The sequence below is a fragment of the Rhinatrema bivittatum genome, chromosome 2 (assembly GCF_901001135.1).
Source record: "Rhinatrema bivittatum chromosome 2, aRhiBiv1.1, whole genome shotgun sequence".
NCBI lineage: Eukaryota > Metazoa > Chordata > Amphibia > Gymnophiona > Rhinatrematidae > Rhinatrema > Rhinatrema bivittatum.
Window position 1 is genome coordinate 39,357,336 of NC_042616.1, and position 27,491 is coordinate 39,384,826.

The 27,491-nt window shown below is 48.2% G+C and overlaps 1 protein-coding gene across 3 annotated transcripts in view; it reads left to right on the plus strand.

Annotated features, from left to right (window-relative positions):
- LOC115083869 (oocyte zinc finger protein XlCOF6-like) overlaps positions 1–26,990 on the plus strand; it is a 42,314-nt gene extending 15,324 nt beyond the window's left edge. For all 3 annotated transcript variants that reach the window (XM_029587918.1, XM_029587917.1, XM_029587919.1), the window contains exons 2-4: positions 4,726–4,852; positions 6,814–6,933; positions 23,899–26,990. In XM_029587918.1, the coding sequence (XP_029443778.1) occupies positions 4,726–4,852; positions 6,814–6,933; positions 23,899–26,078 (2,427 nt within the window). In that variant the 3' untranslated portion in view covers positions 26,079–26,990. The remainder of the gene's footprint in view (positions 1–4,725; positions 4,853–6,813; positions 6,934–23,898) is intronic.
- Positions 26,991–27,491: the final 501 nt, after the last annotated feature.

The window sequence follows — 27,491 nt, forward strand, 5'->3', positions numbered from 1 at the left end:
GCCGACTGCTGCTACTGACACTGAAGCCCATTCTGCTGCCTCCTCTGTGTAGGCCCCGTGGGCTTCCACTTCCTCCATGCTGATCTCGTACATTGTGAGATCCGCATAGAGAAAGTGCTATTCTTGCACATTCCCAAAGATTACATGTGCCAATCACTAAAAAGTAATTTATTTTGTTTTTTACCTTTGCTGTCTGATCTTAGTTCTCTAATTGGTTGGTCACAGGCTTTTTTTTTCCACCTTCCCTTTCTTATTTTTTTCCACCTTCCCAATTTTTGCCAATTCCTTTTATATTGTCTTTTTTTCTGTTTCTTTTCTCTCCATCTTCTTCCCTCAAACACACAGTCAGGTTCTCATTCTCACATGCATTTCTCTTTCTCACTCACACACACACACAGGCTCTCACTGTCACATGCTCTCTCTCATACAGTCATTCATACACACAGGCTCTCACTGGCACATGCTGTCTCTCATACAATCATTCATACACAATAAGGCGGATTTTCATACTCCGCGAATAGGCCTACTTTTGTTTGCGCTCCAGGCGCAAACAAAAGTACGCTGGATTTTAGTAGATACGCGCGGAGCCGCGCGTATCTGCTAAAAACCTGGATCGGCGCGCGCAAGGCTATCGATTTTGTATAGCCGGCGCGCGCTGAGCCGCGCAGCCTACCCCCGTTCCCTCCGAGGCCGCTCCGAAATCGGAGCGGCCTCGGAGGGAACTTCCTTTTGCCCTCCCCTCACCTTCCCCTCCCTTCCCCTACCTAACCCACCCACCCGGCCCTGTCTAAGCCCTCACCTTACCTTTGTCGGGGGATTTACGCCTCCCGGAGGGAGATGTAAATCCCCGCGCGCCAGCGGGCCTCCTGCGCGCCGGGCCGCGACCTGGGGGCGGGTACGGAGGGCGCGGCCACGCCCCCGGACCGCCCCGGCCCGTAGCCACGCCCCCGTACCCGCCCCCAAAACGCTGGCGACACGCCCCGAAAACGCCGCGACGACCGGGACCGCCCCCCGACACGCCCCCCTCGGAGAACCCCGGGACTTACGCGAGTCCCGGGGCTCTGCGCGCGCCGGTAGGCCTATGTAAAATAGGCTCACCGGCGAGCAGGGCTTTTAAAATCCGCCCCAGAGTCTCTCACTGGCACATGCTGTCTGACTCTCACACACACAGGCTCTCTCTCACTCCCACATGCTGTCTTGCTCAAGCACAGTCTCTCACTGTCACATGCTCTCTCTCATATAATCAGTCATACACACAGGCTCTCACCGTCACACGCTGTCTCTCTCACACACACACAGGCTCTCACATGCTGTCTCTGCAAACATTCAGGTCCTCACTCTCACACACAGTCTCTCAACTCATCTCATACACGCGCACACGCACATACCCTCTACAGACCCTCAGCCTCTCTCTCACCTCTGGGCCTCCTATTCGCGGATCGCCGCAGGATGGGCCCTGCAGTGGCCCTGCTACCGGGCATCTTCCTCTTCTCGGGCTGCTGCGACTTGAGATTCGCGGTGGCCCATAAACGCAAGTGCTGCTCCACTTCTGCACGCGCTGATGCTTCCCCTCCTTCCTGCCCATGCGGCTCCGGCAACGTTTACTTCCGGGGACGCACAGGCAGGAAGGAGGAGGAGCATCAGCGCGTTTAAACGCGATCTTTTTCTTGGCCTTGCTGATCTGTCTGTTGCTGCGCCCGGGGGCATTGGGGGGATAATAAAAAACTAGTTTTAAAGGGTCGGTGCAGCTGATTAAAAAAAAGGCTCTGCGCAACCGATAAAAAAAAAAATTCCCGATAGTCCACAAAACGCTGCGCGTGTCAGTAAAAAGTCTCGGCGTGTCACCTCTGACACGCGTGTCATAGGTTAGCCATCACTGGGGTAGTAGCTGCCGCAACAAGCAAGCTACTCCCCTGCTTTTATGTGGATGCAAATCCTTTCCCCCACATTTCCTCTTGCCATTGAAGCATAGAGCAATGTTGGAGACACATTAACTGTGTGTATGTTTATTGAGTAAGGGTAGTAGCCATCATTCCCGCAAGCAACCCCCATTGCCTCTTCTCTTCATTTCATTCACATCCTCAAGACCAGGGGTGGGCAATTCCGGTCCTCAAGGGCTGCAAACCAGTCGGGTTTTCAGGATATCCTTAATGAATATGCATGAGAGAGACCTGCATACACACTGCCTCAGTTGTATGCAAATCTATTTCATGCATATTCATTAGGGGTATCCTGAAAACCTGACTGGTTTGCAGCCCTCGAGGACCGGACTTGCCCACCCCTGCTCAAGACATTACTTCATTTCCCCCCTGCCATTGATGCAGAGAGCTATGCTGGATATGCGTGAAGTATCAGTCTTCCTCCCTTGCCGTTGAAGCAGAGAGCTAACTTGCAATGAAAGTGAAGTATCAGACTTTCTCCCCTGCCATCGAAGCAGAGCTGTGCTGGATATGCATGAAGTATCAGTCTTCCTCCCTTGCCGTTGAAGCAGAGAGCTAACTTGCAATGAAAGTGAAGTATCTGACTTTCTCCCCTGCCTTTGAAGCAGAGAGCTGTGCTGGATATGCGTGAAGTATCAGACTTTCTCCCCTGCCGTTGAAGCAGAGAGCTATGCTGGATAGGCATTGAAAGTGAAGTATCAGGCTTATTTGGTTAGGAGTAGTAACTGCCGTAACCAACAAGCTACTCCGCACTTTTTTTGTGACTGGAAATCCTTTATTTTTTTTCCCACATTACCTCTTGCCGTTGAAGATTAGAGCAATGTTGGAGTCGCATTAACCGTGTATATGTTTATTGAATAAGGGTATTATCTCCAGGCAGTAGCCGTCATTCCTGCGAGCCACCCATTCTTCATACACATCTCTAGACTTTATAGATCCACAGTGTTTATCCCACGCCCCTTTGAAATCCTTCACAGTTCTTGTCTTCACCACTTCCTCCGGAAGGGCATTCCAGGCATCCACCACCCTCTCCGTGAAGAAATACTTCCTGACATTGATTCTGAGTCTTCCTCCTTGGAGCTTCAAATCCTGACCCCTGGTTCTGCTGATTTTTTTCCGACGGAAAAGGTTTGTCGTTATCTTTGGGTCATTAAAACCTTTCAAGTACCTGAAAGTCTGTATCATATCACCCCTGTTCCTCCTTTCCTCCAGGGCGTGCATATTTAGACTCTTCAATCTCTCCTCATAAGTCATTTGATGAAGACCCTCCACCTTTTTGGTTGCTCTTCTCTGGACCGCCTCCATCCTGTCTCTGTCTCTTCAGAGATACGGTCTCCAGAACTGAACACAGTACTCCAGGTGAGGCCTCACCAAGGACCTGTACAAGGGGATAATCACTTCCCTTTTCTTACTTGATATTCCTCTCTCTATGCAGCCCAGCATTCTTCTGGCTTTTGCTATCGCCTTGTCGCATTGTTTCGCAGACTTCATATCATTAGACACTATCACCCCATGGTCTCTCTCCTGCTCTGTGCACATCAGCCCTTCACCCCCCATCGAATAAAGTTCTTTTGGATTTCCACACCCCAATATGCATCACTCTGCACTTCTTGGCATTGAATCTCAGCTGCCATATCTTCGACCACTCTTCCAGCTTCCTTAAATCCCATCTCATTCTCTCCACTCCTTCCGGCGTGTCCACTCTGTTGCAGATCTTAGTGTCTTCCACAAACAGACAAACCTTGCCTTCTATCTCGTCCGCTATGTCGCTCACAAAGATATTGAAAAGGACTGGTCCCAACACCGATCCTTGAGGAACTCCGCTTAACACCGCTCTCTCTTAAGAGTAAGTTCCATTTACCATCACACATTGTCTTCTGTCCATCAATCAGTTTGCAATCCAGGCCACCACCTCGGCACTCACTCCTAAGCTTCTCATTTTATTCACCAGCCTCCTGTGTGGGACCGTATCAAAAGCCTTACTGAAATCCAAATAGATGACATCAAGTGCTCTTCCTTGATCCAATTCCTTGGTCACCCAGTCAAAAAAGACAATCAGATTTGTCTGACAGGATCTTCCCCTGGTGAATCCATGCTGCCTTGGGTCCAACAATCCTCCTGCCTGTAGATAGTTCACTATTCTCTCTTTCAGCAGCGATTCCATCACTTTTCCCACCACCGAGGTGAGGCTAACTGGCCTGTAGTTTCCAGCCTCCTCTCTGCTCCTACTCTTGTGAAGCGGGACCACCACCGCTCTTCTCCAATCACTCGGCACCACTCCCGTTTCCAGCGATCTGTTGAACAGGTCATGCAGCGGAGCCGCCAGTGCATCTCTGAGCTCCCTCAGTATCCTGGGATGAACTTCATCAGGCCCCATGGCTTTGTCCACTTTCAGTTTTCCTAGCTCTTCCCATACATTCTCTACTGTAAACGGAGTTACATCTACTCCACTCCCCTCCAGTTTCTTGATAACTAGTGACGGTCCTCCTCCAGGGTCCTCTTTAGTGAACACCGAACTGAAGTATTTGTTTAATATTTCTGCCATTTCTTCGTCTCTCTCTACACATTCATCCTTTTCACCTTTCAATTTCACTATACTACTTGGAACTAAAACATGGTGTCCCAGGTTCTGTGTGTAACTGGAAACCAATTACTATAGTCCTGCTCTAGGTCTGTGCATTTTGATTTATTTGCACCCAGAAATCTCTCCCCTGCCCTGCTGAGTCCCAGCACTGGGAGGTCTCCTGATGCAGAAGGTGCTGAGTATTTCTGCTTTGTGTTTCAGATCCCAGTGACCTTTGAGGACGTCGCTGTCTGTTTCTCCCAGGAGGAGTGGGAGGGTTTGGAAGAATGGCAGAAGGAGCTTTACAAGGATGTGATGAAGGAGAATTATCAGACCCTCAGATTGCTGGGTAAGGAGGGATATTTAATAAGAAATTCTTATTTTTGGGAGGAGAGAACAGAATATTATTTCATTAGTGAGTGAAGTCAGGTCTTCTGCTCCCTTAGTGGATGATGCATCAAGCCAAGGTAGTGCTCCAACACACATTAAAGAGCGTATATCATACATTATCTGTAATTTTATGCATGGCCCCGCCCTGGAACCCTCCCCGTGACAATGACCTGATTTGCATGCAATTTGCAAGCACAAATAATGGAAATGCATGTAAAGCAGGTCATTACTAGTCAATTTCATGTTAATAGTTTAACACGGCTGACCAAGAAAGACTAATTGTAGTGAGGAAAGGATGGGGATAAATGAGGGAGGGGAGGTGGGAGAGGAGTGTAACAGGATAGAAAGGGAAATATTTCTTAGTAATTGTAGTGAGGAAGAGGAGGGGATGGGGATAAATGAGGGAGGGGAGGTGGGGAGGAGTGTAACAGGATAGAAAGGGAAAATATTTCTTAGTAATTGTAGTGAGGAAGAGGAGGGGGATGGGGATAAATGAGGGAGGGGAGGAGGGAGGGGAGTGTAACAGGAAAGAAAGGGAAAGTATTTCTTAGTAATTGTAGTGAGGAAGAGGAGGGGATGGGGATAAATGAGGGAGGGGAGGTGGGAGAGGAGTGTAACAGGATAGAAAGGGAAAGTATTTCTTAGTAATTGTAGTGAGGAGGAGGGGATGGGGATAAATGAGGGAGGGGAGGTGGGAGAGGAGTGTAACAGGATAGAAAGGGAAAGTATTTCTTAGTAATTGTAGTGAGGAAGAGGAGGGGATGGGGATAAATGAGGGAGGGGAGGTGGGAGAGGAGTGTAACAGGATAGAAAGGGAAAGTATTTCTTAGTAATTGTAGTGAGGAGGAGGGGATGGGGATAAATGAGGGAGGGGAGGTGGGGAGGAGTGTAACAGGATAGAAAGGGAAAGTATTTCTTAGTAATTGTAGTGAGGAGGAGGGGATGGGGATAAATGAGGGAGGGGAGGTGGGTGAGGAGTGTAACAGGATAGAAAGGGAAAGTATTTCTTAGTAATTGTTGTGAGGAAGAGGAGGGGATGGGGATAAATGAGGGAGGGGAGGTGGGAGAGGAGTGTAACAGGATAGGAAGGGAAAGTGAGGAAGAGGAAATGAGGAGATGAGTTTGTGTTGCAGACGGTGGAAGGACAGACAGACTCCTGGCTTTGGGAGAAGGATCTGAGTCATGGATTTTATCTTTAAAGTCCGTAGTAAACCTGACCTGCAGAGGGCTCAGACCTGTATCTGTCCTGGAGGAGATTGGACCCTCTGTGGGCCGTGATCCCTTTCATTAGACTGGGATAAGGATCATCCTCAGATGACGTTGGTGTTTGAGCCTTTGAGGCTCCACAGGCCCCTCCTTCAGATGGGAGCAGAGTGAATCCTGACCCCAGCAGGATTGCTTTGAGGCTGAAAGGCTGGAAGGCTGTAATCTGCAGTCAGGGCACGCTTGGTTCATGTATGTACATGGTATTGTATTCATACATGTTCAGAGGGGGATATGGAGGAATTACGGTTTTCCCTCTTTTTTGGAGATTGTGAGGGGTAAATGTTCTTGTAATAGTTACACAGCAGCTTTCTGGCAGTTTAGGACTCTTGGTCTTCCTGTGGCCTCCCCCTCCACACTCCCTATCGTGTCACCCCTGACCCTGCCTGACTCTGGTCTCCCTCACCTGCCCCTCCCAGGCCTTCACTGTCCTCTCAGTAAAGAAAGATTTCCTCTGAGCCTCCCTCCTTTCACCTTCTCTACCTGTAGCTTTTTTGTATAGAAAATGCCTCATTCATGTACACTGGTGAGCCCACCAGGTTTTTGAATGTCTCTTCTAAATCCCTCTTTCCCTTCAGTACAAGCATTTTCCAGAAAATAACCAATGATATTATTCTGAGTGACTGTGAGAAAGCTAATGCAGTGCTCTTACCCCAGGAACAGGCTCCCCGACCATCACCCCTGAGATTATATCCCACATTGAGCGAGGGGAAGAGCCGTACATCAGGGATGAGCCGGGATCAGAGGAAGGAGGAAGTGGGAGAAGCAGCTGCTCAGGTGAGTGCAGGAATAAGAGGGAGCGGGGTCAAACTGCTGAGCTGGAGAGTGGAAGTGCAGAGACCCCTTCACAAGCTCCTCTGCAGATCTCTGTGATCACTCACAGGGTCTCTGTGACAGGCAGTGCTTGTGTCTGGGAGAGTTTCGCAGTGGTTCGCATGTAAGAATAGCTTATGCATGTGTATTTAGCGTGTACGTTCCTGTGATATATTTTATGAAGCTTGGGAGTGCGCATGTCCTTGCTGTGTTGCATATAAATATGAACTGAGAAGAAACGGGGCGTTGGGAGCTGCGTTCAGAAACGCGCACTCAGTGTACGGGCGTTCATTACCAGACGTGTCCGTGCATTTTACAGCTGCTCCGTGACTCTCAGAGCTGAAATCACACTTCCTTTTCAGCTGCTAGATTGGTCCATTACTGTAGTTATTCCCTTCTCCACAGCTGGACAGAGACACAGGACGCTCCTCTTCCATGACCTCACTCTAGGCCATAATGGGGATGTGGTTCTGGTCCAATAGGAGAAGCCTCTGTCTCCATGCAGCGGGAGACACAGGAAGAGAACGAGGCTCCCAGGGTCAGGGTGCAGCTCTGGCCCTGGGAGCCCTTTGGCTCCCAGGACAACAATCTCTAGGGGTTAATTTTCCCTGGGAGAGCAGCCTTCCAGGTCCTACCCTGGTTGAGCTCCTGGAAGTCGCTCCCGGTACCTTTAGGGGCCTGGGGAACCTCCATTTCCCTGTACGTACCAGGATCAGTCCAGACTGCTGGGTTATGCCTCCCGTCCAGCAGATGGAGTCAGAGAGAAACTGAAAAGGCACCACTGATATACCCTGGTGCGCCCCCTGCGATCCTCCAGTATATCTCTGACTCCAGCAGATGAGAGAGCATAACCTTGCGGTCCTGATCTCCTGTAAATTGAATTGTGAAGGGATTTCCCTATCAGGTTTGACTTAATGTAGAGGAGAAATCCTGTGACTAGATCAATTAGTGATTTGTACCTAATTTGGTAATAATAAGTGGAGCCGTAGCAGGCCAGGCAGGGCACTGCCCTACAGCCTTTTCCCGGGGTTTTTTTTTCAGTCTTACCCAGTGAGAGGAGGGGAGGATTAATCGGTGGGCCGGTCACTCTCCCTATCCGCCTCCTGAGAAGTTTCATTCCTCGGAGAAGAAAGTTTAGTCGGGTGTGCTACACCCCCTGCAGGCTCCACCAGCCACTTGTCTGTGAGGTACTTTAGCTGCCGGTGGCAGCGCTATTAAAAAAAAAAAAAAATTTTAAAAACGAGGTAATTGTGTCCACTGCCTGCGTTCCTCACTGTGGTCTCCGGAAGGGGTGGCTTGTCATCCAGCCCTTACTCGCGCCGTTTTTCGCGCCGTTTTTTGGTGTTAAAAAAAAAAAAACAAACCATGCCCCGAGGCACTGTTTGTACGGCATGTGGGGAGCCGGGCCGTCGGCTCTCCCGCGAGGGCCTTTGCTCCCGGTGCCTTCCCGGGGGTGAGGGTTCCTCGTTGGGGTCAGCCGCGGCCGGGAGCTCCTCTTCCCCGCGGCTTGGGGCAAGGGCAGCGTCGGCCAAACCTCGGCAGTCCGCGCTGCCGATACCGGGGGCGGCGGCCATTTTGGAGAATTCGGCGGCCATTTTAAATGATTCAGATCGCGACGCGGTTTCGTCGGACGAAGGGGAGGACCTCCCCCCCCTGTCCCCACCGGACCTTAGCCCCCGCGGGTTACCAGGGCCTATTAATTTGCCACCTGGGGGAGCAAAAGGAGGTTCTTTAAAGAGGCCTCATCCTTTTACCTCACAATTTGTACTTTTGCTCCACAAGGCTTATATGGAGGCCGAAACGGAATGGGAACAGGGTACTCCTGCCCCAGATAAACGGGGGAGAATTTCTACTGGTCTCTTTGGCTTGGGGGATCACGGCTCCTCCTAAACCTCCGCAGCAGGCTGCTCCAGCTCCTTCGGCTCCCCCTCCAAAACCCCCTCAGCATGTGGCTCCGGTCCCCCTTTCACAGGATCTGTCCACGCCGGATCCTGATATGGATGTAGGGGGTACGGACCCGGTTGAGGGGGATGATCCTCAGATACTCCGGTTATTTCATAAGGAAGAACTGGATCCTTTGATTGCCCATGTTCTTCGGGAACTAAAGATTCCAGTACCCCAGGTTGACTCCAATTCCCAGCCAGGGGATTTTGAATTAGACGGGCTCCGCACGCCTGCGCATGCTTTTCCTTTTCACAATAAACTGTTTCAGCTTGTATCCCGGGAATGGGATAATCCGGAGGCAACTCTTAGAGTCAGCCGCGCTATGGATAAGCTTTACCCTCTCCCAGCTGATTCCTTGGAGCTCCTTAGGGTGCCAAGGGTGGATTCGGCGGTCACTGCCATGGCTAAACATACCACCATTCCCGTAACAGGGGGTACGGCCCTTAAGGATCTTCAGGATCGGAAGCTGGAAACGTTGCTTAAGCGCATCTTTGAGGTTTCAGCTTTGGGGGTACGGGCGGCCGTTTGCAGCTGCATGGTACAAAGGGCTACCCTTCGCTGGGTACAACAGATGTTGACATCTCAAGATCTGCCTCCGGATGAAGCAGAGCAAGCAAACCGTATAGAATCCGCGGTGGCTTACGCCGCGGATGCCTTTTATGACCTCCTCCGCACTTCGGCCCGGTCTATGTCTTCGGCTGTGTCAGCACGGAGGTTACTCTGGCTGCGTCACTGGGCAGCAGACTCTTTCTCCAAGGCCCAACTCGGTTCCTTTCCCTTTCGGGGTAAATTGTTATTTGGCACCGAGTTAGAAGACCTTATTCGATCTTTGGGGGAGAATAAGGTGTTCAAGTTGCCAGAGGACAAGCCTAGATTTTTTCGCCCTTTGGGTACCTTCCGCGGACGATTTCGCAGGCAACGCCGTTTTCGATCGGGAAGGGGGTCCTCTTTTGCTACACGACAGCCGTCTACGCGTTCCCAGTCATGGACTCCTTCCTTTCGTGGTAGAAGGCCGGCACGCGCAGGGGCGTCTCATACCTTCGCCACCTCTAAGGCGGCTTAATGAAGGGACGCCGGTCCATTCCTCTGTCCCGGAGGTAGGAGGACGACTCTCTTACTTTCGGGAGGAATGGGCCACAATTACCTCAGACCAATGGGTCCTCGACATTATATCTCACGGCTACGCCTTGGATTTTGCAAGGCCCCTGCGCGATTTGTTCCTTATCTCTCCCAGCGGTTCTCTGGTAAAGCAACAGCGGATTGCTCAGACCCTGGAGCGGTTGCAAGCGCTGGGAGCAATAGTGCCAGTGCCGCCCGCCGAACAACACACGGGCCGTTATTCCATTTATTTCATCGTTCCCAAGAAGGAGGGCACATTTCGGCCAATTCTGGATCTCAAGTGAGTCAACAGGGCGTTGCGCATACCGCGGTTTCGGATGGAGACCCTGCGCTCGGTCATAGCGGCGGTACACAAAGGCGAGTATTTGGCTTCCTTAGATCTCATGGAGGCTTACTTGCACATAGGAATACAAGAGTTCCATCAAAGATTTCTGCGCTTTATGGTCCTGGGGTCTCACTTCCAGTTTTGTGCTGTTCCGTTCGGTCTGGCGACAGCTCCGAGGGTGTTCACCAAGGTAATGGTGGTGGTGGCGGCGAGTCTTCGGAAAGACGGAGTGTTGGTACACCCGTATTTGAACGACTGGCTCATCCGAGCAAAATCGCGACGTCTCTGCAAAGATGCGATTCAGGCAGTCCTTCACCGGCTCCACTCCTTGGGGTGGGTTGTCAATTACCCCAAGAGCCATCTGATCCCCTCCCAGAATTTGGAATTTCTGGGCGCCTCGTTCGATACGACAGTGGGAAAGGTTTTTCTCCCACAGGCAAGGATGGAGCGTCTGATGGCGCACCTTCGCCGTCTCCTCGCCCTTCCCCTGCCTGTGGTATGGGATTACTTACAGGTTCTTGGATATATGGCGTCCACACTGGATTTGGTTCCGTGGTCGTTTGCGCATATGCGGCCACTACAGAGGGCGCTTCTGTCTCGTTGGGACCCCAAATCGGAAGAGTTTCAGATACCTTTGCCACTCTTACCCCCAGCAAGGACCAGTCTCCAATGGTGGTTGGATCCGGTCCACTTGCTCCAAGGCACCGATTTGGAGCCACCTCAATGGATCATTGTCACGACCGATGCCAGTCTGACGGGCTGGGGAGCAGTCTGTCAGTCTCAGTCCGCTCAGGGACGTTGGACGCCTCCTCAGACAAAGTGGTCGATCAATCGTTTGGAGACAAGGGCGGTTCGCCTAGCGTTACAGCACTTTCTGCCTTTGATTCGGGACAGAGCAGTTCGGGTTTTGTCCAACAACGCAACCACGGTAGTGTATATAAATCGGCAAGGCGGTACACGGAGTCTACCGGTAGCAACCGAAGCCAGCCAATTGATGGTGTGGGCAGAGCAGCACCTGTCTCGGATTGCGGCGTCTCACATCGCAGGAGTCGACAACGTTCAAGCAGACTATCTCAGCCGGCAACGACTAGACCCGGGAGAGTGGGAACTATCTCCCGAGGCACTCAGACTCATCTGTCGCCGGTGGGGAACTCCCCGGTTGGACCTCATGGCAACTCGTTTGAATGCCAAGGCAGCTTGCTTCTTCAGTCGCAGAAGGGAACACGGGTCGGAGGGCGTGGACGCGCTAGTTCTTCCCTGGCCCGCGCACGTTCTTCTGTATGTGTTTCCACCGTGGCCGTTGGTGGGGAAAATATTGCGTCGCATAGAATCCCACACGGGACCCGTCGTTCTCGTAGCTCCGGAGTGGCCGAGGAGGCCGTGGTTCGCCGACCTCATCAATCTAGCGGTGGACGGCCCCTTGCGGCTCGGTCATCTGCCTCGACTCCTTCGGCAGGGTCCAGTATTTTTCGACCAGGCCGATCGCTTTTGTCTAGCGGCTTGGCTTATGAGAGGCGGCAATTGAGAAAGAAGGGATATTCCGAGTCGGTCATTACTACTCTTCTGCAGGCTCGTAAGCCCTCTACCTCGGTTGCTTATGTCAGGGTATGGAAGGTTTTTGACTCCTGGTGTCAGGGTCTAGAAGTGCCGGCGCGGAAGGCAATGGTGTCTCATATTCTGACTTTTTTGCAAGAGGGTCTGAAGAAGGGTTTATCCTATAATTCTCTGCGTGTGCAGGTAGCAGCCTTAGGCTGTTACCGCGGTAAACTTGACGGATTTTCTATTGCCATGCATCCGGATGTTGCACGATTTTTAAAAGGAGTTAAACATTTGCGTCCCCCGGTGCGACCTATCTGTCCTTCTTGGAGTTTAAAATTGGTTCTCCGGGGCCTTTGTACTTCTCCGTTTGAACCCCTACGAAGAGCTACTCTCAAGGATCTCACTCTCAAAGCTGTTTTTCTCGTCGCTATTTGTTCGGCTCGCCGAATCTCGGAACTTCAGGCGTTGTCTTGTAGGGAACCTTTTCTCCGTATTTCTAATTCGGGGGTTTCTCTACGTACCGTTCCTTCGTTTTTGCCTAAGGTAGTTTCCGCTTTTCACGTCAACCAGACGGTGGACCTACCGGCCTTTGCGGTGGACGGGGCTGAGGCGTCGCGGCAACCGGAACTTCGCAAGTTGGATGTTCGAAGGACGCTCTTGCGGTACCTGGACGTTACCAACCCCTTTCGGTTGTCTGATCATCTGTTTGTCTTGTGGGGTGGTCCCAAGAAGGGAAATAAAGCTTCAAAAACTACGATCGCACGCTGGTTGAAAGAGGCGATTGTGTCTACTTACATTTCCCAAGGTCGCGCCGTTCCGGAGGGTCTTAAGGCTCATTCTCTGCGCTCCCAGGCGGCGTCGTGGGCAGAGAGTGGGTTTATTTCCTCGCAGGAAATTTGCCGAGCGGCTACTTGGAAGTCGTTGCACACTTTTGCTAGACATTACCGATTGGACGTGCGCGCTCCGACGGTGGACTCATTCGGCAGTGGTGTGCTTCGTGCGGGACTGGCAGGGTCCCACCCCGTTTAGGGCAGCTTGGGTACTTCCCAGCAGTCTGGACTGATCCTGGTACGTACAGGGAAAGGAAAATTAGGACTTACCTGATAATTTTCATTCCTGTAGTACCGAGGATCAGTCCAGACGCCCGCCCATATCAGTGAAGAGTATAAAGTCCCGCAACTGTTGTTTTTCGTGTTTTTCGGGTTCCGTTTTTTACGGGCACTTGGTTGTTTTCATGGTTTCCTCGTTTTTCCACATGTTCATATACGTTTCATCTTTATCTTGAGCTAGTCACAGAATTTGCCATTGTTTTCTAATTTCATAATGCTTTGTTATGGATTATACTGGAGGATCGCAGGGGGCGCACCAGGGTATATGAGTGGTGCCTTTTCAGTTTCTCTCTGACTCCATCTGCTGGACGGGAGGCATAACCCAGCAGTCTGGACTGATCCTCGGTACTACAGGAATGAAAATTATCAGGTAAGTCCTAATTTTCCTATATTGCTGCTTGGCCCAGCAACCTTAGGAGTCTCTGCAGCCTGAAATGCACAATGGTGATCTGTGCAGAACTTCCAGAGAGTGGTTTCCGAATGCTCAGGAGCCTGCCAGTCCCTACCAAAGAAAAAGAGGGAGAACAGACTGGAGAGGGCTTGCAAGACTCTCTTTCTCTCTCCACCCAGGCGCCTCCCTTTCCCTTTCTTCCACAGCTGATGGAGCAGGAGACTTAAGTAGAAGCTGGGCCCGCTATCAGCAGGCAGTGGCTCTCTGGAGGGGATGAGTAGCGGCTCTGCCATTTTGCTGGTTGAAATATGTCTATGGTTGAGAGAAAGAGAAATCGGTAGCTGAGCGGCCTCACTTACCCTGGGAGAAGGGGAGGTTAACCCCTGCAGTTGGGCTGTTGGCCTGGTTGTTTCTGTAGCATATTTGTAAGGCTGGTATAACTTTGCTACTTCTACGTGCACTTATGATACCTTTGTGTGATTTACCAAGTTCAGGTGGAGCAAGACCCGTAAGAACAAGTGCAGACATTACCCAGTGTGGGTTTCCAGTCCGCGCACTGGATGCATGCACATTGTGTAATTGGAGCTCAGCAGAATAATCCAGTCTCAGCTGGCTTAGAGCTTATAAGTCTTTCATTATCAGCAACCCCGCTATTGGCGTTACGGTGCTGCAGAGGTAAAAAAAATAGCTGGATGCTGGGAAGGACTGAGGGTGCCCTGAGAGTGGCCATGTGATCGCCTCCTGTTACCTATGTGCACTAGCACAGAGCTTGTAGCTTAATGGGTTAAAACTTTTAGTCCTGGGGGAATTCTGCGTTACTGTGGAGTGCAGAATTTGTACAGAAATCCCCCCCCCCCCCCCCCGCGAGAATTGCCATTTTCTTTGCAAAATTTGGCAGAGGAGACTCTAGCATGCCGCGAATGGAGAGAAGGCCCCAGTGCGATAGAGTGGAAGGGGTTGAGCCTAGAGGTGTAGGGGAGAGATACTGGCAGGTGGAGGAGCTGGGGCCTGAGAGGGCAAACATGAAGGCCCCCGGTGAGAGTGAATGTGTGAGAGGAGAGGGAAAGGGGTGAGCGAGGAGAGGGGAGTGTGAGAGAGGGGAGGGTATGAGGGAGAGCAGGGGGTGAGCAGGAGGGGATGAGAGAGCAGGGGGGGGGGGGGAATGCTTGAGTGTGGGTGCCAGAGAGAGGGAGCCTATATGAGGAGATTGTGAAGGAGTGTGTATGTGTGTGAGAGATTGGGAGCTCGTGTGTATGTGAGGGTGCTAGTCTGTGTGAAGGGATTGTGTACGTGTGAGTCAGAGCCTGTGTGAAGGTCTGGGAGAGAGAGAGACATAGGTAGCCTGTGTGAGGATGTATGTGTGGGAGAGAAAGGGAGCTTGTGTGGGTGTGTATGCAAGAGAGAGGGCTCTGTATGAGGGGACCTGTGTGTGTGCGAGAGAGTGAGGGAGCCTGTATGAGGAGATTGTGAAGGAGTGTGTATGTGTGTGAGAGATTGGGAGCTCGTGTGTATGTGAGGGTGCTAGCCTGTGTGAAGGGATTGTGTACGTGTGAGTCAGAGCCTGTGTGAAGGTCTGGGAGAGAGAGAGACATAGGTAGCCTGTGTGAGGATGTCTGTGTGAGAGAGACAGGGAGCTTGTGTGGGTGTGTATGCAAGAGAGAGGGCCCTGTATGAGGGGACCTGTGTGTGTGTGCTAGAGAGTGAGGGAGCCTGTATGAGGGTGTGTGTATGTGTATTAGAGAGAGGGAGCATGTGTGTGAGAGAGGGTGGGACAGAGGGAGCCTGTGTGAGGATGTCTGTGTGAGAGAGACAGGGAGCTTGTGTGGGTGTGTATGCAAGAGAGAGGGCCCTGTATGAGGGGATGTGTGTGTGTGCGAGAGAGTGAGGGAGCCTGTATGAGGGGGTGTGTATGTGCACTAGAGAGAGGGAGCATGTGTGTGAGAGAAGGAGAGACAGAGGGAGACTGTGTGAGGGGCAGTACTGAGAATGGGGTCAAACTCTGGGACTGGCGATAGAGTGGAAGGGGTTGAGCCTAGAGGTGGAGGGGAGAGATACTGGCAGGTGGAGAAGTTGGGGCCTGAGAGGGCAAAGTGGCCAGGGGAGAAGGGAGAGCGAGTAGAAGGGACACTCTTACAGTGAATTTCTAGGGAAATTCTGCTCAAAATATTTAAAACTCTGCATCTCTAAGTAATACATTTTAAATGAATACAGAAAAAAGTTAATCATTTAAAGACTGTCATGTAAATTGTGTTATTTTGACCCAATATAAAGTTTGCAGAATTTTAAGTTTTTGTGCGCAGAATTTCTAATTTTTTTGTGCAGAATTCCCCCAGGAGTAAACTTTGGTGTAATGAACAGAGCAAACAGCAAGAAATGTGTTAAAAAAAAAAATGGGGGTAGAGCAGTAGTTAAGAACATAAGAACATGCCATACTGGGTCAGAGCAAGGGTCCATTAAGCCCAGCATCCTGTTTCCAACAGTGGCCAATCCAGGCCACAGGAACCTGGCAAGTACCCAAAAACTAAGTCTATTCCATGTAACCATTGCTAATGGCAGTGGCTATTCTCTAGGTGAACTTAATAGCAGGTAATGGACTTCTCCTCCAAGAACTTATCCAATCCTTTTTTAAACACAGCTACACTAACTGCACTAACCACATCCTCTGGCAACAAATTCCAGTTTAATTGTGCGTTGAGTGAAAAAGAACTTTCTCTGATTAGTTTTAAATGTGCCCCATGCTAACTATTAGCCCAATCTGTTAGCCAGTATTTTCTCCAGTTGTTTAAGAGCTGTTTTTGTTTTATTTTAAATTTTATTAAACTTTTCAATCACATACGGTAATGCATATGAATCAAAATGTAAGAAAATCAGGAAATCATCATATCACGCTTAACAATACTCCTTTCTCTTGACTAAGCCATCATTACTTTGGAGCTGCTACTTCAACAAACCAGGAAATTATATGTGTTATATCAACCCTAGACCCGAACCGTTACCCCTCAGAATACACATTAATCCCTTCAATCAACGAGGAGGTGATTTATCACTTATAAAGGTTTCCAAGTGCATTAGTTCAGCAAAAATAAATTGGTTACCTTAATAGGTTTCGATACATTTAGAAGAAAAAAAATCTGGCACCTAAGAACAATAACCTAGGTTTCAACTGTAAAAATAATTTTCTCTTCATTTGCGTCTCCTTAGATATATCCGGAAACATAAGCGTCCTTAAACTTAAAATACTGTTTAAGAAAGGTCTCTCGCTATCCAGCAAAAAAGTAACCATCAAAGAATATCTAGAATCATTCGCATCACTTGGATGCTTGAAGAAATAGTAAGCGCTGAAGCCAACACTTCACATTTAAAATGTAGTGAAAGATTCTCTTTAATTGCTGCTGATAAGGTGCACTGTCACTTTGCAGCTGCCCCTTTTGTTGGTTATCAATGTGAGTTTCCAACAAGTTCAGCCTCACGTCTAAATCAGAGAAGTTTTTAGAGGCATCGGGTGGATAATTCCATAGCTGAGGAACTGCAGGTGTTGAATTTTTATTTACACGAGTATCCATTCTCCATATATCTCTTAGGGCAATATCTCTAGATTCATCTGGAACATCAGTTCTCCTCCCTGGGCCAAGCAGAGGGAGCGGGCCCCGGACGGGGAAACCCGGCTGAAGATCCGCCATTAACCAGCGGAGAATTCCTCTGATGAAGGACCTTGCAAAGCTTTTACCTTCTGTAGTGATTGTGGATTAGGAGGGGGGCGATGAAGGAGATGTCCAGTTCGTTACTCAGAGCAGTCTGTAGTGAGGAACCTGGACGATTAATAAAAAGATCCATTGGTCCTCTTGTTGTTGTAGACGTCTGTGGGAAGGGAACAACCTTTCCTTTTCTTTTCCTGCCCATTCTCATGAAGGGAGTTCGATCAATAAAACTGGTAAAGCCTGCACCACTCGCTCTGTTTGCATGGGCTATTTGACCGAGGCATCAAACCCTTGGTTCCAGGAAGCCTAGATGGGGAGGACGGACTGGTGATGCTGGGTGTACTGCACCAGGATATTGCCCCTCTCTCTGGCACGTTCCTGGAAATGACCAAACTGATGAGGCCCTCCAGAGTGGCTGGAAGGTCCCGAGCGGCGAGCTCATCCTTCATGGACTTGGAAGGGCCTTGCCAAAAGATTGGTGTTAAACTTGTCTCCCTCCATTGGAGTTCCGAAGCTAAGATTCGAAAGCAAACCACGTACTCTTCCACCGGACTGGAGCCTTGTCGGATCTGCAGAAGGGCGGTAGCTGCGGATGTGGTGCGGCCGGGCTCACCAAAGATGAGATGGTTCAGGTTGGAGAGAAGGGGGTCATCCTTCTCCCAGAGAGGAGTGACCCAGGCCAGCGCTGACCCTCCCAGCTGGGACAAGATATATGTCACTTTTTGCTTTGTCAGAAGGGAAGAGGTCATCCTGCAGGTCAAAGTGCTTCCGACAGAGATTAAGGATTCCCTTGTGCTCAGAAGGCTACCTGTGAAAACGAGGTGGAGGTAGTAACAGTGGTATCAGTATGAGTCCTGGAGGCAAGACCGGTTGCGGAACTGGTAGTGGGAGCTGGTAGTGTGTCAAGATGAGTCACCAGTCTGGCTAGAACCCCAGTGACTTGACCTAGGATGTTCTGCTGCTGTTGAATCCATTAGGCCATACTGGGAATGGCCTGCAGGGTGGCCAGAACCGCAGAGCCCATGGCCTCAGCAACATGTAACGGTGGCTGGAAAAGTGGACCTTAGTGCTGTGGTGCGATTGGTGCCACCTAGTGGGGAAGCCCACTAGACTCACTCCGAAGGCTGGCAGAGAGGCTGTTGGGTTCTGGCAGCCAGCAGGTCTTAGGTGGGTCTCTAGGGCTATTCAGAAGGAAGAAAGTCTGAGTCCAGGCAAAGGTTGGGGCAGGCAGCTGACAGCAGAGATGAGAAGAGGCCAGAGGTCGGGTCAGGATCCAAGCCGGGGTCAGAACCAGGGAGACAAGTATCTAAATGACAAACTGGATGAACAGGACCACAAGACAAGATTAGGATATGAACAGAACAAGGACAAGGCACGGATGAGGTAAAGTGCAAGGCAAGGGAGAGACACAGAAAACAAGAACCAGGGCAGGAAACTAGCAGCACGCAATGGGACTCAAGGACTCCAGGAAACCTGCCGCCGAGGCAAGGAACGAGAGTCTGAAGGGCCCTTAAGGAGGACTAGGGCCGATGATGTCATCAGTGGGCGCCGTGGGCTTTTCCCGCCACAGGCCCTTTAATAGAGCAGCTGTCGGGCGCACGCTATTGCTGGTTTTGTTCCCATTCATTGTCAAGTATGGCTCCCCAAAAGACTATGGATGCACTCAGGAATCCTTTCTCCTTCTACTCCCCTAACTTTGGAATTCATGGAAGGAAACTCTGGTGGGAAAGAGAATGTTTCTTTAGTTCGCCTTTGCAATACAATAAAGACTTTTCCCCCCAGTTTAGAATCTCTAGACTTTCCAAGATGGGAAGACTTGGGAATATTGTGTTGGGGTCATCTTTGGGGGAAATACAAAACTGCTGAGCTTTGATGAATTCTATAGGAAATATCATCACACGAGTCGGGATATTTATCCCTGCCTACAAATTTACAATTACAGGAGATCTGGCTAGGAATAAATCATTGACGGTCTATTGTCCTGCTTCAGGGAAGATTAAGATATTGATATCAGAATTATAGGTTGGATTGACTGGGGATCTACCCACCCAGCCACCCCGATTGATCTCTTGGGAGTCAGAGTTGGGGTCATCTTAAGATGAAACATTGTGCGACCAATGCTTTTTGTTGGTAGGGGAGAAGCTTTCTCTCCACTTTACTAGTGGAAAATGGGCACAAGGTGCTATATAGATGGCACCTAACTCCTGAGAGACTCCACAAAAATGTATCCAGGCATCAAATCAGATGGTTGGCCATGATGTGGAGGGGGGGCACCCACTTCCGTGTTTGTCCTATCACAAGTACAGTGGCCTTATTTCTGTAAGAGGGCCTTTTTGGCTTTTCTAGAGACAAGAGGAGGTTTTGGAGACATGGTCTCACCCTACCGGTGTCAATAGTTATCCCACCGGGGGGGGGGGTGTTACTGGGGCCATTTACGATTGGATGAGGGGGGGTTGTTTCACTGGGTGAGGGGATTGGGATGAGGTTCTGTCTTGTGCTAAGTTACTGTGAGGGGTGGTAGGAAGGGGGGCTAAAATGGTGCGCTCAGCTCGAGGGTCCTAGTGTACTGTTTTAGATCTGCTACGTTTATGCTTGCTTGTATGGTGTTTGTCCCCAGAGATGTTCCTTGTATTGCCTAACTTGGAATACCTTCTTATTCCACATTAATGTGGGTTGTACTGAAAGTAACATGCGCTTTCTGATAAAATGTATATCGATCGATGTTTGAGGGGTATCCTCGCCCATGGAAAGGAAACATTTCTTCCAGCTGACAAATAAAAATAAAGCTTTTTCAGGAAACGCACCTCAGTACTGCTGAACATGAGAAACTTAAAATGGGGGTGGGTGGGACAAATATTTTACTCTTCCAGCTCCTCTGAAAGTGTCCTTATCCATAAGAATCTTCCGTTAAAGGTGCATCGTTCACAAACTGATTCGAGGGGCGGTTTGTCCTCTTGGATTGTGCATGGTTTGGTGTCAGCTTCACCTTAGTCAATTTATGTGCTTCAAATGTCGACCAACAGTTGGCCGACATTTTGTTTTACTTTTTATTTATGAATTTTATATTAACAAAGCAGAACAACAAACTTTGTCATGGTATCGGAGAGGAGAAGAATACAAAGCAATCTCTGCTAGAGGCCTGGGACGCAGGCTTGGATCTCTCCTCGAATGCTGAAGATCGGAAAAGAATCTGGAAAACAGTGCCTGGTATTTCTAGTTGTTGTACGAGGGCGGAAGCTTTTGCACAGAACATCTCGCACCCCTGTGTTTTATGATAAAACTGTTTCCTAATGCAGATACCTCGCACGGCTCACAGGGCTCCTATCTACAGATGTGGTGGGTTCAAATATCCGTAGTCACCCAATTTAATTTCACCTTCATTGGGCTTGCTGGGTGCGTGGTAGGGTTTCTTGGTCCCGGTTGAACATTGACCTTTGGCTGCTCAGCTTGTGCCGGCCGCTAGCTTCAGTATTGTCACCCGCTGGAAGTTTAATCCCAGCCTGGGCCACTGGAGGGCCCAAGTACTGTAAATACCAACAAAATATCTTATTTGCTGGAATATACCCCGCTCACTCCCAGTCTTCTGTCAGATTGTACCTCGGAGACAGGCACTGTGAACTCTGTAAGGAAAGGTGAGTTAGGGGAGATATGATAGACACATTCGGAGGTCCTTATCCAGCTAACTTTGGAGGCATATTCAACAGTTAGCCGGCTAAATGTAGGCCAGCTCTATGACTCGACTTAACTGGCTAACTCCACTCCTCCCAGTTACACCCCTAAACAGCGCCAAACTTATCTGGCTAAATTCTAGCCTCCTAACTTATTAGCTGACTAGAATGTAGCTGGGTAAAGGCTGAATATGGCCGGGTAAGCTATTTAGACAGATTACTATTACGTTATCTGTCTAAATGGCTTTTGAATATGGACCTCCATTAACGGCAATTAATCAGGTTTACTTAGGGAATAGCCACTGCTATTAATTGCATCAGTAGCATGGGATCTTCTTGGTGTTTGGCTAATTGCCAGGTTCTTGTGACCTGGTTTGGCCTCTGTTGGAACCAGGATGCTGGGCTTGATGGACCCTTGATCTGACCCAGCATGGCAATTTCTTATGTTCTTAAGTCTTTTTCCGCCATCACGTTTCTCTGTCTATTGGCCACATGGTAAGTTTGTACTGGGACCCTGATCCCAGGTGTATGCCAGAAAAATGTGCTATAAAAAGAAGTTTGGTTTCGTTACAGGATGGCAGTCTGTGGTCAATGTCTGCAAAATCATTGCGTCTTCTGAACGGCCCAACTTGCGACAGTGGGAATCTCTTTTAGGAAGTTTTGAAGCTGAAGAGGGCATCATTTGTCAGGTTAAGTGGACCGTTATGATGGAGTCTCTGCAGCATTATGGGTTGGAGAGCCATGTTCTTAAAGCTTTACTCGCTCCTTATTCATCCGCCACAGCGTCAGTTCTTATTAATGCAATCTTGTCAGAAGAGATCTCCTTACTGTGAGGTACCGGACAAGGATGTCCCCTTTCTCCGTTGCTATTTCTTGTATCCTTCGATCCCTTTTTGTGTGTTATACGTAATCATGGTGAGATTCGGGTATTCCTTCAGGTCTGGGAAGAAAGCATGAATGCCCCAATGCTTTATGATGAAACTGTGGACTTGGACTCGTCTAGGACTTCCTAAGTTGAAGTTCTGTAACTTGGCAGCCGTCCTGCTATTAATCAGTTTGACTTAGGGAACAGCCACTGTTTATTTACTGGCATTAGAGGCATGGGATTTATTTATTATTTCTGTACTTACCAGTTGCTTGTAACATGGATTGGCCACTGTTGTAATCAGGATGCTGGGCTTGGTGGGCCCTCGGTCTGACCCAGTATGGCAGATTCTGATATTCTTCTGCTGTTTATCCTCCACTGCTGCTATCTCTGTTATTCCCCTGAGCCCTGAGGCTCCTGGGAGTTGGGTTGAGATTTCAGTCTTGGGACGGGGCTCATTCACAGTCCTCATCCTCGCCTTGATAACTTTTACTCCAATGCACTGCATCGCTTCTCCTCAGACGAGACATCCCAGTGGCAAGATAGGTGACAGAATCTCCTGGAATAAGTCTCCCCTCGTTCTTTTACAAACAAGAACACGTTTATCTCTCCTGTTCTCTGCAATATGAAGGCTCGGGGTCTGGGTCCACAGATCCCCTTTGTCTTTTCCCTGCGTGATTTGGGCTTACAGAGTCCTTTACAGTCTTTTCCTTTGACTTGCTGCCCTCTGCTCTTCTGTAGGGCCTCTCTTTTGGGTACTGAGACATCATCATTCAAATCCTTTTCCTCTCCTGCTCTCATTGGGTTCAGAGTTTCTCCGCATGGGGGGTGCGTGAGCGCTCGCTCTGTTTACAAGCTCTGAAGGGTTCGGCCCAGCTCTGTCTGATCTTTTCCTTCCTCGGGGAACCCATGACGGCCTTCATTTCCTTGCACTTCACCAGCGTCAGGGCAGTGATTGAGCTGAGAGGTAATGTCCAGTTCCTGCTTACAGCGGCTTCTGCTTCCTGTTACCCCTGCCCTGGGACTCTGCAGGGGCCAGGGATCAGCTCTCTCCTGTTTATATGGAACAGGCTTTATTTATAGAGAAATAGAAATCCTGGTACAATATCTCTTTATGTATTTTAGGTTTAGATTTATTTTCATTGGTAGCTCAAGGGGTTACATTCAGGCACTGTTGGTATTTCCCTGTCCCCGGGGGACTTACGGTCTAAGGAGCCTTTTTACTAAAGGTTTTCTCCCATTTTGTGTCCTCATGAAAAACGCTTAGTAAACAGGGCTCTCAGTTTCTAGTGATTAATGTCACTGATTTTCTTAAAATTGAAATAATAATAAAAAAAAATCCATCTGATGTAGTCTTCTGGCATCAGTTTCTTACAAAGAGCATCACTCCTGTTCTTAAGGATCGTTTTAATTTTAAATTACATTTTCTGAAAATTTTTTTATATCTTAACAATTAAAATGACATCATAGAAACATAGAAAGTGACGGCAGAAAAGGACCCTAGGGCCCATCCAGTCTGCCCAGCAAGCTCCCATGCTATCAGTTACTCAGACTGCCAAGGTCAGGGCTCTTGTTGGTTACTGTTTGAGACCAATTTACCTCCCCCCCGCCCGTTGAATCAGAGAGGAATGTGCAGTGTTGGAGCTGCATCAGAAAGTGTAGCACCAGGCTTTTGCTTAAGGGCATCAAGCAAGTTACCCCCATGCTCCTGTGTTTTCCCAGACCCTACAGTTCATGTCTTTGTTGGTTGCTGTCTGAATCCAGTTCCTCCTTTCCTCTTTCCCCACTGCCGTTGAAGCAGCGAGCAGTGATGGAGTTGCATCACATTTTGAAGCCTTATTTGCCAAGGGTATTATCTGTCACACCAGCAGTTACCCCCACAGGATGGCTTATTTGCCAAGGGTAGTATCCGCCACACCAGCAAGATACCCCCATGCCTTACTTAATGCCCCTCCCCCTTGCCTTTAGGGATCAAGAGCTAAGACTTCACTTGCTTTCTTCTTCAATGACGCAATCTGTGCATGAAGACCTCCATTAACGTTTTGAACTGAGTTTATACACCTGACTGTGCTGAGCTGTTCAGTCCTCTTCGTCCTCCTCTGAGACCCAGCGAGGTGCTCCAGTTCATCCCAGAAAGCTGCAGAGAGGAGGTGATGCAGCTGCCTTACACCCCTGTTCCCTCTGAGATGTTAATGCTAGAAAAACCCTGACCATTGTCACTGTGAGTCTCCCTTAAATCAAGTAATGTCTGTCCTTTGTTTTCTTATCCAGAAATCGATGAGTCCAAGAGAACACACCAGGGGAGACATCCTGAGGATCCCACCAAACATCTGGAAATGATTAAAACGGCATCAGAGAAAGATGTAGAGGATACCTGCCCATGCTGTTACTGGGGGAAAAACTACTGGAATCAGTGCAACCCAGAGGAAAGGCTGAGAAACGCAACAGGAGACTCCACTGAGAATGTGACGCCCTGTGAGGAAAGCACACAACATCGGAGAGAACAGACTGGGATGAGACCTTTTTCATTCAGTGAAAGTGTAGATAAACTAATATTAAAAGTTCACCAGAAGATTCATGCAAGTGATAAAACATTTCCATGTACTGAATGTAATAAAAGTTTTATTTATCATTCACAATTGACAATGCACCAACAAATACACGCAGGAAAAAAGCAATTTACATATACCGACTATGATAACAGCTTCAGCTGGAACTCAAAAATGAAAAAGCGCAAGGGAGACAAATCATTTGCATGTACAGTGTATGATAAAATATTTGGGCTGAAATCTCATCTGAAAAAGTATGAAAGGTTTGACAATGGAGATAAACCGTACACAGGTGGTGACTGTGATAAATATTTCAGTTCAAAACCTTGTTTGAAAATGCATGAAAGGTTCCACATGGAAGAGAAAGTATTTATAAGCACTGAGTGTGATAAAAGCTTAACTTTGAAAGCTGAACTGAAACTTCACGAAAGGATCCACATGAAAGAAAAACGATTTACATGTGCTGAGTGTGATAAACACTTCAGTTCAAAACCCTGTCTGAAAGTGCATGAAAGGATCCACACAGGAGAGAAACCATTTAAATGCATGGAGTGTGATAAAAGCTTCAGTTCAAAATCCCAATTGAAAAGGCATGAGAGGATCCATACAGGGGAGAAACCATTTACATGCACGGAATGCGATAAATGCTTTAGTTTGAAACATGGACTGATAAGGCACAAAATGATTCACACAGGAGAGAAACCATTTACATGCCCTGGATGTAATAAATGCTTTAGTTCAAAACCGGAACTGAGAAGGCATGAAATGACCCATTCGGGACAGAAACCATTTACATGCAGTACATGTGATAAAAGCTTTAGTTCAAAACCTGGCCTGAGAAAGCACAAAAGGATCCACATAGTTGAGAAACCATTTGCATGCACTGAGTGTGAAAAAAGCTTTAGTTCGAAACCTGAATTGAGAAGGCATGAAATGATCCACACAGGAGAGAAACCATTTATGTGCACAGAGTGTATTAAAAGGTTCAGGTGTAAATCAGACCTGAAAAGGCATGAAAAGAGCCACATGGGAGAGAAACCATTTACATGCATTGTGTGTGATAAAAGCTTCAGTTGTAAATCAGAACTGAAAAGACATGAAAGGATCCACACAGGAAAGAAACCATTTACATGCACAGAGTGTGATAAAAGCTTTAGTGTGAAATACCAATTGAAAAGGCATAAAAGGATTCACACAGGAGAGAAACGATTTACATGCACTGAGTGTGATAAAAGCTTCAGTTGTAAATCAGAGCTGAAAAGGCACGAACTGATCCACACAGGAGAGAAACCATTTACATGCACTGAGTGTGATAAAAGATTCAGTCAAAATGTGGAACTGAAAAGACATGAAAGGGGCCACACAGGAGAAAAACCATTTACATGCACTGAATGCATTAAAAGCTTCAGTTCGAATTCCCAATTGAAAAGGCATGAAAGGATCCACACCAGAAAGAAACCATTTACATGCACTGGGTGTATTAAAAGCTTCTTTTCGAAATCCCAATTGAAAAGGCATGAACGAATCCACACAGGAGAGAAGCCATTCGCATGCACTGAGTGTGATAAAAAGTTCAGGTGGAAATCAGATCTGAAAAACCATGAAAGAATCCACACAGGAGAGAGACCATTTAAATGCACTGAGTGTGATCAAAATTTCTGTATGAAATTGGAACTGAAAAGGCACGAATGGATCCATAGAGGAGAGAAACCCTTTAAATGCATGAGGTGTGATAAAAGCTTCAATTGTAAATCAAGCCTGAAAAGCCATGAAAGGATCCACACAGGAGAGAAACCATTTACGTGCACCAAATGTGATAAAAGCTTTAGATGGAAATCGGATCTGAAAAGCCATGAAAGGATCCATACAGGAGAGAAATGCTTTTACATGCACCGAATGTAATAAATGCTTCAGTGGGAACTCAAACCTGAATAAGCATGAAATGATTCTCACTGAAGAGAATCAGGTGGAGTAAGTATCTCTCACCAAGTCTTGCTGAGTACCTTCACATGGTGATCCTGTTGCATAATACCTAAACTCAATCTGAGCTAGGTGACTACTACTATTGAAGTGTGACAAGAAGCAAAAAGATAAAATTTATACTAGCTGCAGGTCACCCACCCTTAGTCTAAGCCCTGGTGGTAGTGATAGTGCTGAATCTAAAGGTGACGATAAAAACCCCAGTGTTGAGGTAGGCCATGTTGATGCTGTTCATGGATCCACTGCAGCAGCAGATAAACCACGGAAGTCAATGAAAAAATGAAGCGGATTATCTACTACCAAAGGAACCCTGAAGCCAGAAAGGAGATAATGCACTGCTATTTCTTTTTTTTATAATTAAAGATTTTTATTAAGCAAGCAGGGAATCCAACGTGATACAGAACAGAATAGGATATAAGAAACAGAAACAATATCATGATGATATAACAACTGTCACTGTGTTGATAGGCACCGGATGCCACAGCGATACGAGTAATGAATGAGGATAGATTCACATTCTTAAGATAATATTGAACATTGGTTTTATATCCTTAGGCCTTCCCTCCCTACCCCCCCTTTGCCTCATGTATACAGCAATCGTATCTGCATAGTCATAAGTGTACGTATGGAAGCCAGCACCAAAGTCTGAGATCCTAATACATTCTGAGCCCAGTAAGGAAAGGTAGTGAAAAACCAGGAGAAGCAATCTACACTGCAGGGATGGGTGCTCCTTGTGTAGATTTCCATAACTGATAGGCTTGCCAGGTCTTTTCAAATTTAGGGATGTTATGCTTGTAAGCTGTGATCTGGGACAATAAATATATTTTATCCACCCTATGTTGTATGTCTGCTTTTGTTGGCACTAATGAGGATTTCCATGCCCCTGCTAATTCGCTGTCAGGATAACGTGCGCCAAACGATTCTGGTCTGCTGAGATCCCTGGAAATTTGACGCCCAACAGAGTATGCATTGGAGTGAGAACAGTTAGTCCCGGGATCATTGCTTTTAGTCATTGGAATATCTCCTGCCACATCCTTTGCCCATAGGGGCAGCCCCACCACATATGTAGAAAAGAACCTACCTCCGCACAAGCCCACCAGCATTTATCTGAAACGTGGGAAGCAAATTTATGTAGTTCAAGAGGACATACGTACCACCGATAGACCAGTTTGTAGGAGTTTTCAATAAGGGAGGTAGCAATGTATCCTTTACCCAAACTCCGAAAGATAGACTTCCAAAGTTGGGGTGTCCAATCAATCTGTAGGTATTTTTCCCAGGTCTTCTGAAAAGTGGGAACGACCTCCTCTTGAGGTGCTAAAAGCCGAGACGTCACGG